General features: G+C 42.5%; 1 protein-coding gene across 1 annotated transcript in view; it reads right to left on the minus strand.

The window, feature by feature from the left end:
• Positions 1-14,456, minus strand: part of LOC308058120 (uncharacterized protein) — a 46,385-nt gene that overhangs the window by 12,766 nt on the left and 19,163 nt on the right. The window contains 16 exon segments of the mRNA XM_080412113.1: positions 251-363; positions 1,050-1,679; positions 1,683-2,003; positions 3,185-3,331; positions 3,787-3,970; positions 6,102-6,315; positions 8,256-8,394; positions 8,626-8,659; positions 9,639-9,788; positions 10,627-10,809; positions 12,036-12,151; positions 12,155-12,189; positions 12,192-12,495; positions 12,498-12,536; positions 12,539-12,739; positions 14,259-14,344. Coding sequence (XP_080268239.1) covers positions 251-363; positions 1,050-1,679; positions 1,683-2,003; positions 3,185-3,331; positions 3,787-3,970; positions 6,102-6,315; positions 8,256-8,394; positions 8,626-8,659; positions 9,639-9,788; positions 10,627-10,809; positions 12,036-12,151; positions 12,155-12,189; positions 12,192-12,495; positions 12,498-12,536; positions 12,539-12,739; positions 14,259-14,344 — 2,896 coding nt within the window.

Here is a 14,456-nt window from a genome sequence, read left to right on the forward strand (position 1 = left end):
AGAGTCCAGATTTCACCTGAAAAGAGGAATGAAAGACTCCCTTTTTCCCCGGAGAACTGCAGGGCAACCTGCATCTGCAGTTGTTTTGGCAGCTATTGAAAACTAGGGGCTGGTGTACAGAAGTACCTTGCAAGAACTAACGCGAGGCTGGCATCTGCTCACAGTTAGGTACACCTATTTTTTACATTACAGTTCAATAAAACATGACTTCTACGCAGGGATACCTCTTCACCACGCTAAAAAGCCGTACCTCTTACAGTCTTTCTGCAGATCGAGGTTTCTTTTCATTTCTTGGTCCAGACGTAGTTCAACTGCGTGTTTCAACTCTACCAGCTTCTTCACTTCCTTTCTTTCACTCTCACACTTTCAAAAGAGAAAAGAAAGATGTATCACACACACAGAGCACAGGAAAAATACCTACGTACAGTCTGTGCATCTGGCGCTCTCCACAGAGAAGCTGCTGGACATCTCTATCTGTTAGCCACGTTCCACAGAATGCCACAGGACAGAATTCCTGAGGATATTCCATCCCTTCAGGTTTCACATCAAACAGACCAATACGTAACTACAGAAACAGATGCCCTCGCTGAAGCAAAGGCCATCCTCTTCTAGACAAAAAGGTGGAAAAGATGCTGGAGAACACTTTTGGCAGTGCCTCTGCTCACAGTAGGGATTACGTAGGTATGCACTTCATGGGACAACACTGACCCATCTAAAGCTTTCATGGGATCTTCCACCAACCAGCAGGCAGGGGCTTCTAGAGGAATCTGATCTTTTGGAGTTCTTCAACATTTTATGAACTAAGTAAGAAGAATCACCTTTCTTGACCAAAGCTTAGACTTGGATACCTTTTTTCTGCTCTCTGCTTAGATCTGAGGACTAACATCCCGTTTGCCAAAACCTTCCGCAATTCCGAGAGAAACATAACAAACCAGAACAAATCAGTATTCTTTGGTCCCATGCACATAACATACCAGGTACACTGTAGAAACAAAATAATTTCAAGAACGGACAAACTTTAAATTGTTCTTTCTAAGCATATCCTTTACCTCTCTTTCTACTTTGTCAGTCTCGTATTCGAAGACTTGTTCCCTTAAATCAGTACACTTGGCATTTAAATCCTTGTTTTGCTCTTCTATGAGATAAATTTGCTTTTCCCTATCAGCTCTGAGTTTGTTCAGAGTATCATTAAACCGGTCCTGCACATCATTCACTACTTCTTCTTTCATGATCCTCTTGCTCTGTGTATCTTCCAGCTGCTGACGCAGTAAAAGGTTTTCACCCTGGAGCTGGGCCAATCGCTCCTGCAAGGACTCCTGTTTTATTACAAGTTCGCTTACTGGATCTTTCTCAAGTTGTTGAGCACGATCACATTCCTTTGCCTGACGCTGGGCTTGACTTAATTCTTTTTGTGTCATTTCTACAAGCAAAGTTTTTTCTCTGAGGGTTTGCTCCAACTGGTGAAGCTCATTTTCTAGCCTATTAGCTTTGCTTTCAGCTTTACACAGCTGCTGAGACAAGCTCTTGTTGGCTTCTTGTGTGTCGGAGAGGTCATGATGGAGCTTGTCTTGCAAGCGATGCCATTCATCACGTTCTCTGTGAAATCTTTGTTCAGCATCCTTTTCTGATGACCGATGACGTTCAAGTTCTTGAACAGCAGCATTCAGGCGGGAATGAAATTATTTGATTTCTGTCTCTAGTCTGTCTTTACTTTCGTTTGTCTGCTCAAGTTTGGAAGTCAGCACTGCAGATTCTGTCTTTAGTAAGTCCAGCTGTGCATTGTACTGAAGAACCGTTTGTGTTAATGCTTCCTTGTTCAGTTTAAGTTCCTTTTTGAGAGCTTCATTTTTTTCTTTCAAGGTCTTATTTTCCTCTAAAGATTTTCCTTCTTCCTCCTGGTGCCTAAGTCTTACTTGATTGATTTCTAGCCTTAGCACAGCAATCTCATCTTGTAGTAACTGATTCTTGTACAACAGATCCTTTTCTCTCTCAGTGTTGGATTCCTGAATGACAGGGAACATGAATAAAGAGCCAATTGGGAAATGAATCTACAAAAAAAACTTCAGCAATAAATTGCATTTTAACATTTCTAATACTGAAGCATGACTTCAAAGATGAAGTTTCAGGCAATAAGCTACTCTGTGAACCCACGCACATGTACAATGTACGTACACAACGGAAGTGCAACATATCCTTAAAACCTAAATGAACATCCCAAATACACAATACCCCCTTAAATCTACAACCAAATAATAAAATTATTTAAAACATCTCAAGTGTAAAGCTTTTAAAATGACAGTGCTTTCTTGTATGTGCATGCCTTTATAATATTGCCTTTAAGGTTGAATTAGTTGTGCTACAGATCTGGTAAAAACAAGGCTAGAAAGGGTATTTTCCTTCTCAAATGTCTTCTGAACACTTATCCTTTTGTGTTACTGGAAGTTAGCTATGAAACTCAATCACCCCCGGAATGCAATAGTCCTGTATATTTCCTCTTTATGATATGTATAACTTTTTTCGACTTAAACACATTCATCCTACATTTATTGGGCAGCACAGCCAAGAACAAACAAGGCTGCCAAGCACTGCACATTCTTAGGAAATTCAGTAAACTCTTTTCAAGATCTCTTTGAATACAGTGTTTATGGTTGCTTTTTCTCCTCCAGTTACTCTAACTCCTACAGAGAGTTGAATTCATTGTTGATATTCGATCATAAAATTTCAGTATGTGGAGGTGGAAAAGAAAGGCATACTTGAAGTAAGTAAGTTCAATAAGGGAATAACTAAAAAAAAAAAAAAGCAATGGAAACACAAACACTGTCAAACAACTTTTTCCTGGCCAACCTTGACATAGGTAGCTAGGTGTCTCATTGCTAGAAACCCTAAAAAGTGATAATAAAATGTCTGTGAAATGACAAATAACAGATAGGTTAAGAAACGGGGTAAATAGTGTGTTCTATTAGTTTCCGACTTGCACAAGTAATTCAGGTACATACAGGAGTGATGCTGCTTTCCAGAACTTTTAAAGACATAAGAGAAAACAGGAAAGGTATTTACACAGTTAAGTTACACCGGTAAACAGTAAATAAACCATCAAGAAACACGGGAAGTTATATAAGATTTATTATGACTTTAAAACAAATATGGTGAAATCTGACTTATTCGAAAAAAAATATCTGCTTACCTCTGAATTTTTTCCTATAGATCTTCTTGTCTCTTCTTCTAGTTCCATTTGTCTCCCAAGGTGGTTGTTCAAAATTCCTTCTTGAAGGGCTCTGGCCCTCTTTTCCTGAGAGCGCTGTGTCTGTGTTTCATCATGTTCCTCTTCAACCTACAGTAATACAACTGCTTGCATCTCGAGAAAAATCAGAGCTAGCAATACATCTTCCCACTCTCCCCAGAATACCTGAAAAGATTTTTGATTCCCCACAGCTATGATAATCCACCTATAAAGAATAAATTTTAATTTTCTTCTGAAAATTTAAGAAGAAGAAATACAGGATGTTTTGTAGTAATTTCGAAAAAAGTCAGGCTTTGCCTGAAATACAAATGAAACCTAAATTCTGAAAAAGAAAAAGAGGATGAATAAACTGCAAAGCCAAAAAAAAACAACAAAACAAAACAACAACAGACCAATTGTGAACTAACTGTTCTCTACTGCCCTCAAAATTTGGCAATAGTTATCCAATGCCTCTTCCATGAACAAAGCACCTCCTTCTCTAGGCATACTGGAATACAAGTGAAAAGAAGCAGAAAAGAAAGTGTTTAATTCATTATTTAATATACCTGTTTCAAGAGCTTTCTCAGTGTTCTTATCTCCATTTCTAAATTCCTTGAGTGTAACTCAAGTTTCTGTTTCTCCTCCCTTTCTTTACAATATTGATCGTCTTTCCTTTGCAGTTTTTCTCTCATTTTCTCACAGAGCACTTCTACTCTGAGTCTCTTTGCTTCTTCTTGTTTCAAAGAACACCTGGGATTTAACAGAGTATTTGAGAAACAAAAGCACTGATACAAAAGTAGATGTTCCACATGATGAACTTGCAGAGACAACTCAAACCATAAAAAAACTTAAACGTTTCCAGATTCCATATTTTTACTGTACTTTTCAACTTTTTGAAGAATTCTAACTTCATTCCATTGTCCACGGTATCAGTTGTACAAAATACGGAAATAAACCATTGATTGATTTACCAGTTTTTTTGTAAGGTTACACAGGGAAATGCACACTAGTGTGTACACTTCCATCATAAAAAAATAAATCCTCTTCATATTAAAGCCATTATGTTGAAAAAGGAGTTTGTTGTCTCATCGGATCAAAGCATCATAAACTTTTACTATGGTTAACATACATTTTCTTAGTATACTGAGCCTACATATTACGGATTCAGTGACTAGAAGTAATACTGCTGAATCAGCACGCCACTTACCTATGGCAACAATTTTTCAGCAAGCCTTCTGTAAGGCTGCCCACAGACAGAACAAGCAGTTTCTGTTTACTCGAGAAGGATGTCAGTGTTCAAAACCAGATTCAGAAATGCATGGGGTTTAAGCTGAATACGATTAAAAACAGTTTTAAACCTCAGTTGGATCTACCTCTGGGAGAAACTACAGCAATTTCATTTTGAAGCTGACTTACAAGGAAAGCCTTATGGAAGGTCAGCTTCTTTACCAACTGAAACAATCAGCAATGAGCACTGACATGGTAAAAAACGGTCCATGGTGTGCCCACGGTACCCAAACAAGAAAGCAGCTTTGTATTTGGTCATTATTTTGACTATTTTTTCCCATATATTCACAACAGTGAACAAGAAAAAAAAATAATCAAGTGTCAACGTAAGGAAAGAACTGCCAATTGAAAGCCTGCTTTAGAAATTCTGCAAGACAAGAATCAACCACCACTAAAATTACTTGAAAGACTGACAGAAACATTTGTATTTGAATGGCGTATATTGCAAGGAGAAAGCTTTACATGTAATTTCTAGTGTAATTTCGCAAAAAGTGTAACTTTTGAAAGTATAAATTTAACGCTGCTTGGAGAATTCACTTAGAATGAAAATACTACTTCTTTATACTTGACAGATGTTTGAGGATTTTGAACACCTGCTGAAGTCAAACCCAGGCCAAGCTGGGACCGGCCTCGTCTTCCTCGTACCCCCCTCCCCCGCGCTGGGAGGCCCAACTCCCCCAGGCCCAGCTCCCGCAGCCTCCCCTCACAGGGCTGGTGCTCCTGCCCCCGGGCCAGCCCGGCATCTCCCTGCCGACCTCACACGGACTGGGCAAGATCTCCTGGGCTGGGCGGGCAAACACCGGGCCCCGGGCTCGAGACACAGCTCAGCAAGCCCTGCGGAGGGGTGGGCACTCACTGCCCCCAGTGCCCTGGCACTGCTGCCCTCCATACAGCCCAGGCCGCTGCGGGCCGCCCCAGCTGCCAGCTCACGGTGTCTCCTGCTGAGCTCGCTCTCTGCCTGGGCCGCTCCCCAGCCACGCCGTCCCACCGGGGATCACCACAAGGAGATCTCCCCTCCCAGGCCAGGGCTCTGCAGTTGTCCTTGCTGAACTGCCTACGGTGCCTGCTGGCCACCCCTGTCTGACGTGATGTCAGCAGCGATGAGAAACCTCACGCCTCCGGGTCTAGCTCAGGAGTGTGGGGAAAGGGGCAATCCCAAACTTGACCTTTCCAACAAACAAACAGGTAAGCAAACAAATGCTCTAAGCTCTGGTTTGACTTGCACTGGGTGGAGTTACCAGAAACCCTAGTATTATAGGCCAACAGAAGCCGCAAGGACAAAATGAAAAAAAAATAAATCCAACCATCTCTCAAATCTCTCTTATAAGTCTGATTTCCCCATACACACTCTCTTGTTCTCTTCTCTTGCTAGAAAACAAAGTTAGAACAACATCCAGAACATCGTACATGGAGCTGATATCCGGACGTTTTTCCCCTCTCACATTATGTACCTCATAGCATAACTGGCCCACGGGATTCAAAATACCCAAACCCAAAAGACTGGAAACTTCTCATCCTGTTGCCTGCACCATCAGAGTCTTTTGGAATAAAACCACTGACAAGATAATACATTATCAGACCACAATTTACATACTTAAGGCTTTGGGTATCACTTTTCCATTCTGCTTCTTGGTGAGCCAATATGGATTTCAAATCTTGAGTCTTCTCCGCTCTGAACCGTGACTCCCTCTTTTCATCTCCCAATTCTCTTACTTCGAGTGAGAGAGCTGTATACTGATTTGTCCCACGTTCTAGTCTCTGTTCATATTCAAGAAGTATGTTTTGCAGTTTCAACAAAGTAGCAGAACCTGGTTTGAGACAGAAAAGACACAAAGCTGCACAAATACTGCCCAATGTATAAGCTGTTCAATGCTTTGCTGCATTAGGTGCAGGTGGCAGGTCTCGGTAGTGGGAAGGTCCCTGTGAGAAGGAGCCAGGGGTCGTCCCGTGCTGGACATGGATGGTTTCGATGGACCCACCGCAGGGCACAGCTGAGCCTCTCAGCCGTGCTGGCAGCTCCTCAGGAAAAACAAACGTAGGAAAGGGCGAAACCACCACACGGGCAGAGAAGGGGAAAAGCATGTGAAAACCAGCCCCGCAAACGAACACCCAGGTCAGCGAAGGAGGAGGGAGAGGTGCTGCTCCAGGTGCCAGAGCAGAGATTCCCCTGCAGCCCCTGAGAGAACCATGCTGGAGCAGATACCCACAGCGCAGTGCTGCGGAGGACCCCGTGCCAGAGCAGGCGGATCCTTCCCGAAGGACCTGCGACCCATGGAGGGCCCAGGCTGGAGGAGTTTTTCCCCAAAGGACTGCAGCCTGGGGGAGGACTCACACTGGAGCAGGGAAAAGGGACGAGGAAGGAGCAGCAGAGAGAAACTGCTACGTCCCGACTGCAGACCGCAGCCTCCCTGTGCTGCCTGGGGAGGAGCGCAGCAGAGCTTGAGCAGGGGGGGTGCCGACGTGTCCTTCTCAGGTTTTGGGTCTTTGTTTCTCACTATCCAAATGTATTTTAATCGGTGGAGTCTGTTTGGCCAGTGACAGTCACTGGGAAGTGACAGCCCTGCCTTCACACTGACCCACAAGCTTTTTCACCCCGTTTTGTCAAGGAGGGGCAGTGGCAGCACTGGGCGGGGAGTTTGGCCTTCGGCCAAGGTTAACACTTGCCTGATGAAATTTTAGCATAGTTTAAGAGCCCTAGTAAGCGATGCTTATGTTTATATAATGCCGTGTGCATATATGCAAGCATCTTATGACAGTTGAAATTTGTTATATATATGTACTTATTATTTTTAAGCAAAGCCATTATTTTGCTGTACTCTTTGTCATTAGCTGTTGAGGGGTGTGCTGGTTGTGGCTGGGATAGTGTTAATTTTCTTCACAGTCGCTGGTACGGGGCCATGTTTTACAGTTGTGCCGCAGACAGGGTTGGTAGCACGGGGATGTGTTCCTTATGGCCCAGCAGCGCTCACATAGAGCCAAGACCTTTTCTGCTCCTCACCCCACCCCACCAGCCAGCAGGCTGGGGGTACGCAAGGAGCCGGGCCGGGACACAGCTGGGACAGCTGACCCCAGCTGACCCAAGGGATGTGCCATGCCACGCGGCATCATGCTCAGCATATAAAGCTGGGGGAGGACGAAGGAAGGGAGGGACATCCAGAGTGATGGCACTTTGTCTTCCCAAGTATTTGTTATGCGTGACGGAGCCCTGCTGTCCTGGAGATGGCTGAACACCCGCCTGCCCATGGGACGTGCTGGATGAATTCCTTGCTTTGCTTTGCTTGCGTGCGTGGCTTTTGCTATTAAACTGTTTTCATGCCGACCCATGAGTTTTCTCACTTTTCCCTTTCTGATGCTCTCCCCCACCCCACTGGGGTGGAACAAGTGAGTGGCTGTGTGGTGCTTAGGTGTTTAGGTGTGCCTGGGCTTAAACCACATCAAGGGGATATAAAGAAGAAAAAGCTCTTGCTGACTTTTGATGACCGCATTAGAAGGAGCTGAACTGTACTTTGCAAGAAACTGCTTCTCCAGCTCTGACTAGACAGAGAACCAATGATAACGTAAGGCACTTGGCTGGTAATACAGGCAACATCTCAGGTCAGGTGACAGTTTCACAGCTTTTGAGGGGGATCTCTAATCATAAAGAGATACTATATCGAAATATGAAACTAAAATACTTAGGAATGCATACAAAGAAACCATGTTTTAAGGGGAACTTGTAACAGCTGAAGACGGTGACTTGAAAACATACCTGTATGATCCACACGAAGCTGTTCTAACAGCAGCATAGCCTCCTTGTAGGTTGAAGTTCGTAATTCCACATCCTCTGAAGTTGGGTCAGATGAGCAAGTTAAACCAGGGTCATCAGTTACTTCCATTGGTATGCTGACCTACAAAAAATACAGTACTTTCTGTAATTCCACTGTCTAGTATTACAGACCATTCCAAATGCATGAATGATTCATTCTCTCCTTCACAGCCCACAGATTTGTCTCAAATACAATAAAGCTGCATACCAGCAGCAATTTGTACATCTGGTTGATCACTACATAAACACTGCTCCCATCTAAGTGATTAAAAGTTGATAGAAACTGTTTATCAAGAACTTCGTTTTACAGTACCTTGTTCTTTTCACTCCTGGTTGTTGCTGCAGGTCTAGAAAACAGAAATATATTTCAGTACTGAAATGCTTACTTTGCATTATGAATAATACCTACAGTTGCTTTGAAAACTTAATTGCAGAACTGAATTAAACTAAAATCTGGTATAGTAACTTTGCTAGATATAGTTCAAGACTGAAACAATTATTGTGTGCTATTAATGTCTACTGGAAGGCTAATTTTTCCGCAAGATATTAAGCAAATAGTTGAAATAACTGTTCCCTAAACTTCACGCAAAGTGACAGAAATCTTACAGCTACAGACATGTAGCTATACGCTTACGTGCATTCCCTGTTTAATACCAGGGGTTTAGCTCTCTTCAGTACCGAGAATCCTTCTCCTACAGGTCAAAGAACTGTAATTTTGGATTCTCTGGTGTCCTGGGTCTGGCTGGGATGCAGTTTATTTTCTTCACAGCAGCCCACACAGGGCTGTGTGTTAGATTTCTGACCAAAACAGTGTTGATAACACACCAGATTTTTAGCTAGGGCTGAACAGTGTCAACAACTTCTCTTTCTCACTTTGCCACAACCCACACAAGTAAGTTCAGGGTGGGCAAGAAGTCAGGAGGGTACACAGCTGCAAGAGAAAAGGTGGAGCGGGGAGCAGGGCAAAAAATCCTGCGATACCTGCAGTGAAAGAGTGATGTTGCTTTTCTGTAAGTCTCTCCTCGCCCTTTTTAAACACATAAAATACTTCTATGCCTGTGCACACACTCATGTAATTAATCAGAATTTGTGCACAGTGACCTTATTAACTTGGCCAGCATGCTCAAAGCACTCTAAACAAAAGCGAAGTGTTTGTCAACACAAAGTGCACCAGGTAGTGTGGTCACAAGAAAGAACAAGAATCTTCATATGCATCAGGTTTACAAAAAGCCTCAACACACAACAAAACCTCAAACTTGCCTCTAGCTCTTAGGTCAATTTACATCATTAAGTAAGTTTTGTTTTCAGCATTCCTTTTATGCATACCTTCCTTCATCCTCAGATGTTTCACTGGAAGTGCTATCATCCCGTACTTGACCATGATTGCCACTGGAAGAGCTCATCTGCTGATGAGCCTTCTGCTTTGAAGGCTGCCTTCTACTTTTCTTTGCAACTTTGGCATTCAGGGCAATTTTACTGCATTACACAGAAAGGGGAAAAAAAATAAATCACCAAGTGAGTAGGCTTACAAAAAATATTTCTGTGAAACAGACATAAGATGATGTCCAGAAACGACTGAGACAAAAAATATCTACTATAAAAACACAGACTTGACTGCAAAGATCGTGGAAGATACCCAAGTACTTAAAAAACCTGCCCCTAGGAGTGAGGGGGACACGTGGAATCTGAGCTAGAGCCAGGTTAAGCTGGAATACCTATAATATCCATGTTACAGAGAGCATCTAGAGCAGAGATTCCTTTGAAGGACAGACAGGAAAAAACTCCTGCTTTAGGTTTACATAAAAATACGTGTGCCTTCTTTAGACTTTTGAGATTCGTTTGGTAATACCATCTTTTCCCCTCTCCCGACAAAGGGCATATTAACTTAATGAAAAGGAAAACACCAACTGCACGGAGATCACTAAAATCACCTAGAAAAGGGAGTAGTAGCAAACCCCAAGTTCCTACTTTTCTTTTCTAGGTGGCCATTTCCTACAAAAATAACTGCTTTTTCCAGTCTTCAGTTCTGGTTTTGAAGATGCATTTTGCCTCAGTATTGACAAGGAAATCACAGGAATTTGGGTGGGGGTTTTATTTTTTATTTCCTTTTCTTTTTTTAGAGCAGGCAATAGATTTGAATATCGTGAGCGTTGTGTTTTCTAAAAAGACATTTTCTTCACTTTTTGAGAAGCAGTGGACTACTCACTATGGCTTTCACCACTGAGGAAACTACTTCACCTACCACAGTATTAGAAAACCTAAGACACTTACATAGTACTACAAATAAGAACTAGAGATTATTTCCTTAGCTTACCATTTCATTGGCATTTTAATCAATTTTGAGCTCTCCTCAGATGAAAAATTCTTTTTGTCTTTTTCTTCTATAGTGTTTTCATTCTCCATTTTCAAACAGTCATTCTTCCTTACAGTAATCTTTTGTTTCATTTGCCGATTAGTGATGTTGTCTGATGGTATATTTAATTTACCAAGACATTTCCTGTTTCGCCACCGCCTGCACTTTTGAAATTATTCGTTTGCTTTTTTCCTTCTCAACCTATAAAAAGAAAGTTAAGCTTCATGTATTTCTTAGTATTTCTAAAAGACAGAAACACCACATCCAAGATTGATTAATTCAGGGTTTACCCCTGAAATAATATAACATTAGAGAAGCCTTTTCACAAAATTACACTACAAAGAGTATCATGTCATTGAAAGTGCTTTGAATTCACTCATGATTAAAGATAACAAGAATACAGCCCTTCAAAAGAAAACAATAGTGCCTCTTAAAACATGAGAACAACAAAAAAGTGAAAGCATTACTGATGGACAAAGAGTTAGGAGGACTGCACAATGTCAGTTGTAACACCACCAGAAAAGAATATCAAGTGGAACTGTGCTGGGCTCCTGCTCCCTGAACAAGGGGAGAAAAGAAAAAAAAAGATCCCAAACCCACAAACACAACTGGTTTCACAGGAAAGAGGAATTTTAGTGAAAGGCAATGAAGACACACCACGCAGATATCACAGCACATGAATTATTAGTCAAGACCCTGTTCAGAAGCTATTTTCATTCTTTGATTCAGAATCAGAACCGATAGAGTTCTGTGGATTTCTTCTTAAGGCAATGTAGTGATAACTACTTGCACTGGAACCGAGTGCCACCTGCTGTTAAACTGGAGCAATAATGCATTCCGTTTTCCAAAAATGGGGAAAAAGACAGCTCTCCACTGCTGTCTTTGTTCACAAGTAACATTTCCATTAGAACAAACCCCAACTTGTAGGAAGCATCCTCCTTTAATGATGAATAGCTAAAGTGAACAGGACCGTTGATCCAGAGCGAGATTAAAGAATAAAGAGTAGCAGGTGAACTACCTCTTCTGGCAGCTGTACCTTCTTTCTCCAAAGCCAGGAATACTATTTGCAGCATTCCTACCTTACCCGTAAATCTTCCCATATCTTGGTTTAGTTCTTCATCAAGATTCCTTTTCAGCATGACGTATGATTGCTGAGCATTTGCAAAAAGACTTTCCATTTCTGCTTCTCCTGTTTTGTTGTCGATAAAGCAGTCCCTGGGAAAGTCATCACTAAATCCAGAGTCTTTTCCAAGTTCCCTCTCTGTTACAAAAAGTGCATTTTCACCACGTGGAGAAACTGTCTTATTGTAGGAATAATATTAGAAATGTCATCCAAAAGACTGGGTTTTAAGCTGTATCTCAGGGATTATTCAGGACCTCCCACTACGTTTCTACTACTTCCATTTGCTAGAGGCACCTTTGTATCATTGATATTATTTGTGCAATCTCCTTCACCTGTACTCCAGGTATCTTCCATGTTTGCATTTCAGTTATCTTGATCAGGAAGGACACCAAGACTCGGATTACAGTTTCCATTTTGGGTACTTTTCCACCTAGCATAAGTTTAATGTCTCCAAATTCACCTTTACTTTCTAAGCTGTTACTTGATTCTGTTGCATGAGATGAAACAGCATGAGAACTCTTCAGCTCAGCACTGAAGCCATCTTCTGACATTTCTTCCACAAGGGAAGGAGTTTTCCCAGTTTCATTAATTTCACCAAGCAGCTGCTTTAGTTCTGCTGTAACGTTTTTAAAACTTGTTTTCAATTCCCTCTTCTCATTTTCAACCCACATTCTTGCATCTCTTTCTTTCCAAGGTTTTGGACTTAGAACTGCTTGTCAGCACTGTGCAATTCCTCATTTTCTGCTGTGAAATTTCTGATGTGAAAATTTCTGCCTTATCAGTGTGATTTTCATGTGCTGTTTTTTCTATCAAGTTGATAGTTTCTAAAATATATTTATCCTTAAGTAAACAGGTACAGACAGAAAGATTATCAAGAAAAATTACTACAGTTAATCTATGCAATTGCTGTTGCAAACTCATCCTATAATAGAAATAAGGCATTTTGAAAGCCTTTTTCATTACAAAAATCAAGGGACACTAAATGAAAGGTTCACTGCACACCATCTTCTTAACAAGAGAAGGACTCAGAGACAGCAGTTTCTTGGGTTAGGTTTGCCTAGGCATTAGGGTTGCTTTTACCTTTTAGCCTGCTTGCTTGCTGTAACTGCTGGCATTTGTCACAGAGCATGTTTATTTTTCATGTTTTATTGCTTTAATACCGTTTTTCATTAAAACTGCCAACATTTTTCTCACCCACCCTCCTCCCTCCATCGCGCTCTACCGTCTGGCATTGTACAGTCCCCGGCCACCTAAGCTAACCCAACGGGAATGAACATGACAAGCTTCTTACCGTTCACCACACGGAGAACTGGCTAAGGGAGGATTATTTCTTCACCCAAGCTTCAGAAATAATAAATTCCACTCCAAGGTGCAAAGGAAAGGATTTATTAGGGAGACCTGCCTGCTCCTGCCCTCATCCCAGGAATCAGGAACCCAAGCTCGCAGGAAAACCGCACCATGCCTTAACCCTACCCAGCCCCCTCAAGTCCCTGTCCCCACGCTCTGTTTCTCAACAGCTCCGACTGCTTCTGCCCCGTGTCACAGTCCTGCCCACACGCCCCTTCCCCTCGTGGTGCCTTCTGAACAGGGCCTGCAGCCTTGGTGTCCCAGCGGGCTGAGACCGTCACGCTCCTCTCTTGTCAGCCAGGCCCTGTTCTCCCGCGGCAAAGACCCCTCCGCTCACAAGAGGGAAGGAGCACCTCAGCCAGACACCACCTGTCTCACCCTCCCCCTTCCCAAGCTCACTGGCCAACTACTACCACCTTGCAACAGGCTTAAGTCCTGCGCTTTGCCTGCTAGAATTAGGCACGTCCCTCTCTCGTGATGCCCGGCTGTGGGGTGGAAATCATTTGCTACGCTGTCCCTTCGGGTGTTCCAGAGGACGCCAGACCCCGCTGTGCAGCCCTGCCCCGCATGCCCAACACAAGCAGGACGCCTGCCTTATTCCCCTCTAGGATACCCTCTGAGAAAACCCTTTTCAAACACTTCACGTGGCCAAACAAGAGCACATTTTGCAGAGGCTGGGGAAGCCTCAGAAAGGTCACCACATTTCAAGGCGTTCTCTTTGACCTTTGTCTTACGAAAGAGGAAGACCGGCGTGTTTCATCAAACAGATCAGCACATTATAGACAAATCTCCCTCTTCACTTGAACGTGCATTTTGCACAGGCAATAAAACCCACATTTGGCTGCACTGTTTCTCAGAAGTGCACAAGAGGAAAAACACCGCTCAAAATTTAAGCAAACCAACTGAAAACAAATCAGTGTAACAGCAAGCATCCGACATAGTGACAAGGATTTTACCCCACCATAAGAAGACTGTATCCAACTTTACTTCAGACTGTAAACACAGCCTTCACCTACAGGACGTCCCTTCTGCATTATTCACCGACCGGTACGTTTTCTTTACCTTAGTGTATAATACAGCCTACTGAATCAGACTGCAATCCAAAATACTTGGGTTTACATACCTGCACCCCATAATATTCAATGCCACCATTCATGTCTTCTTTTTCAGCTGATGATGACATATGAAAGGTAGATCCCGAGTTCTCACCTGCAGTGAAAAACCACACATTTTTATAAACAGCATGACTTCATATTACTTATTTACACCTAGAGTGCATCTTGAATCACCCTACTTGTGACAAAAATCTTAACACAAAATA

Source organism: Falco punctatus, assembly GCF_963210335.1.
Source record: "Falco punctatus genome assembly, contig: scaffold_54, whole genome shotgun sequence".
Classification (NCBI taxonomy): Eukaryota; Metazoa; Chordata; class Aves; order Falconiformes; family Falconidae; genus Falco; species Falco punctatus.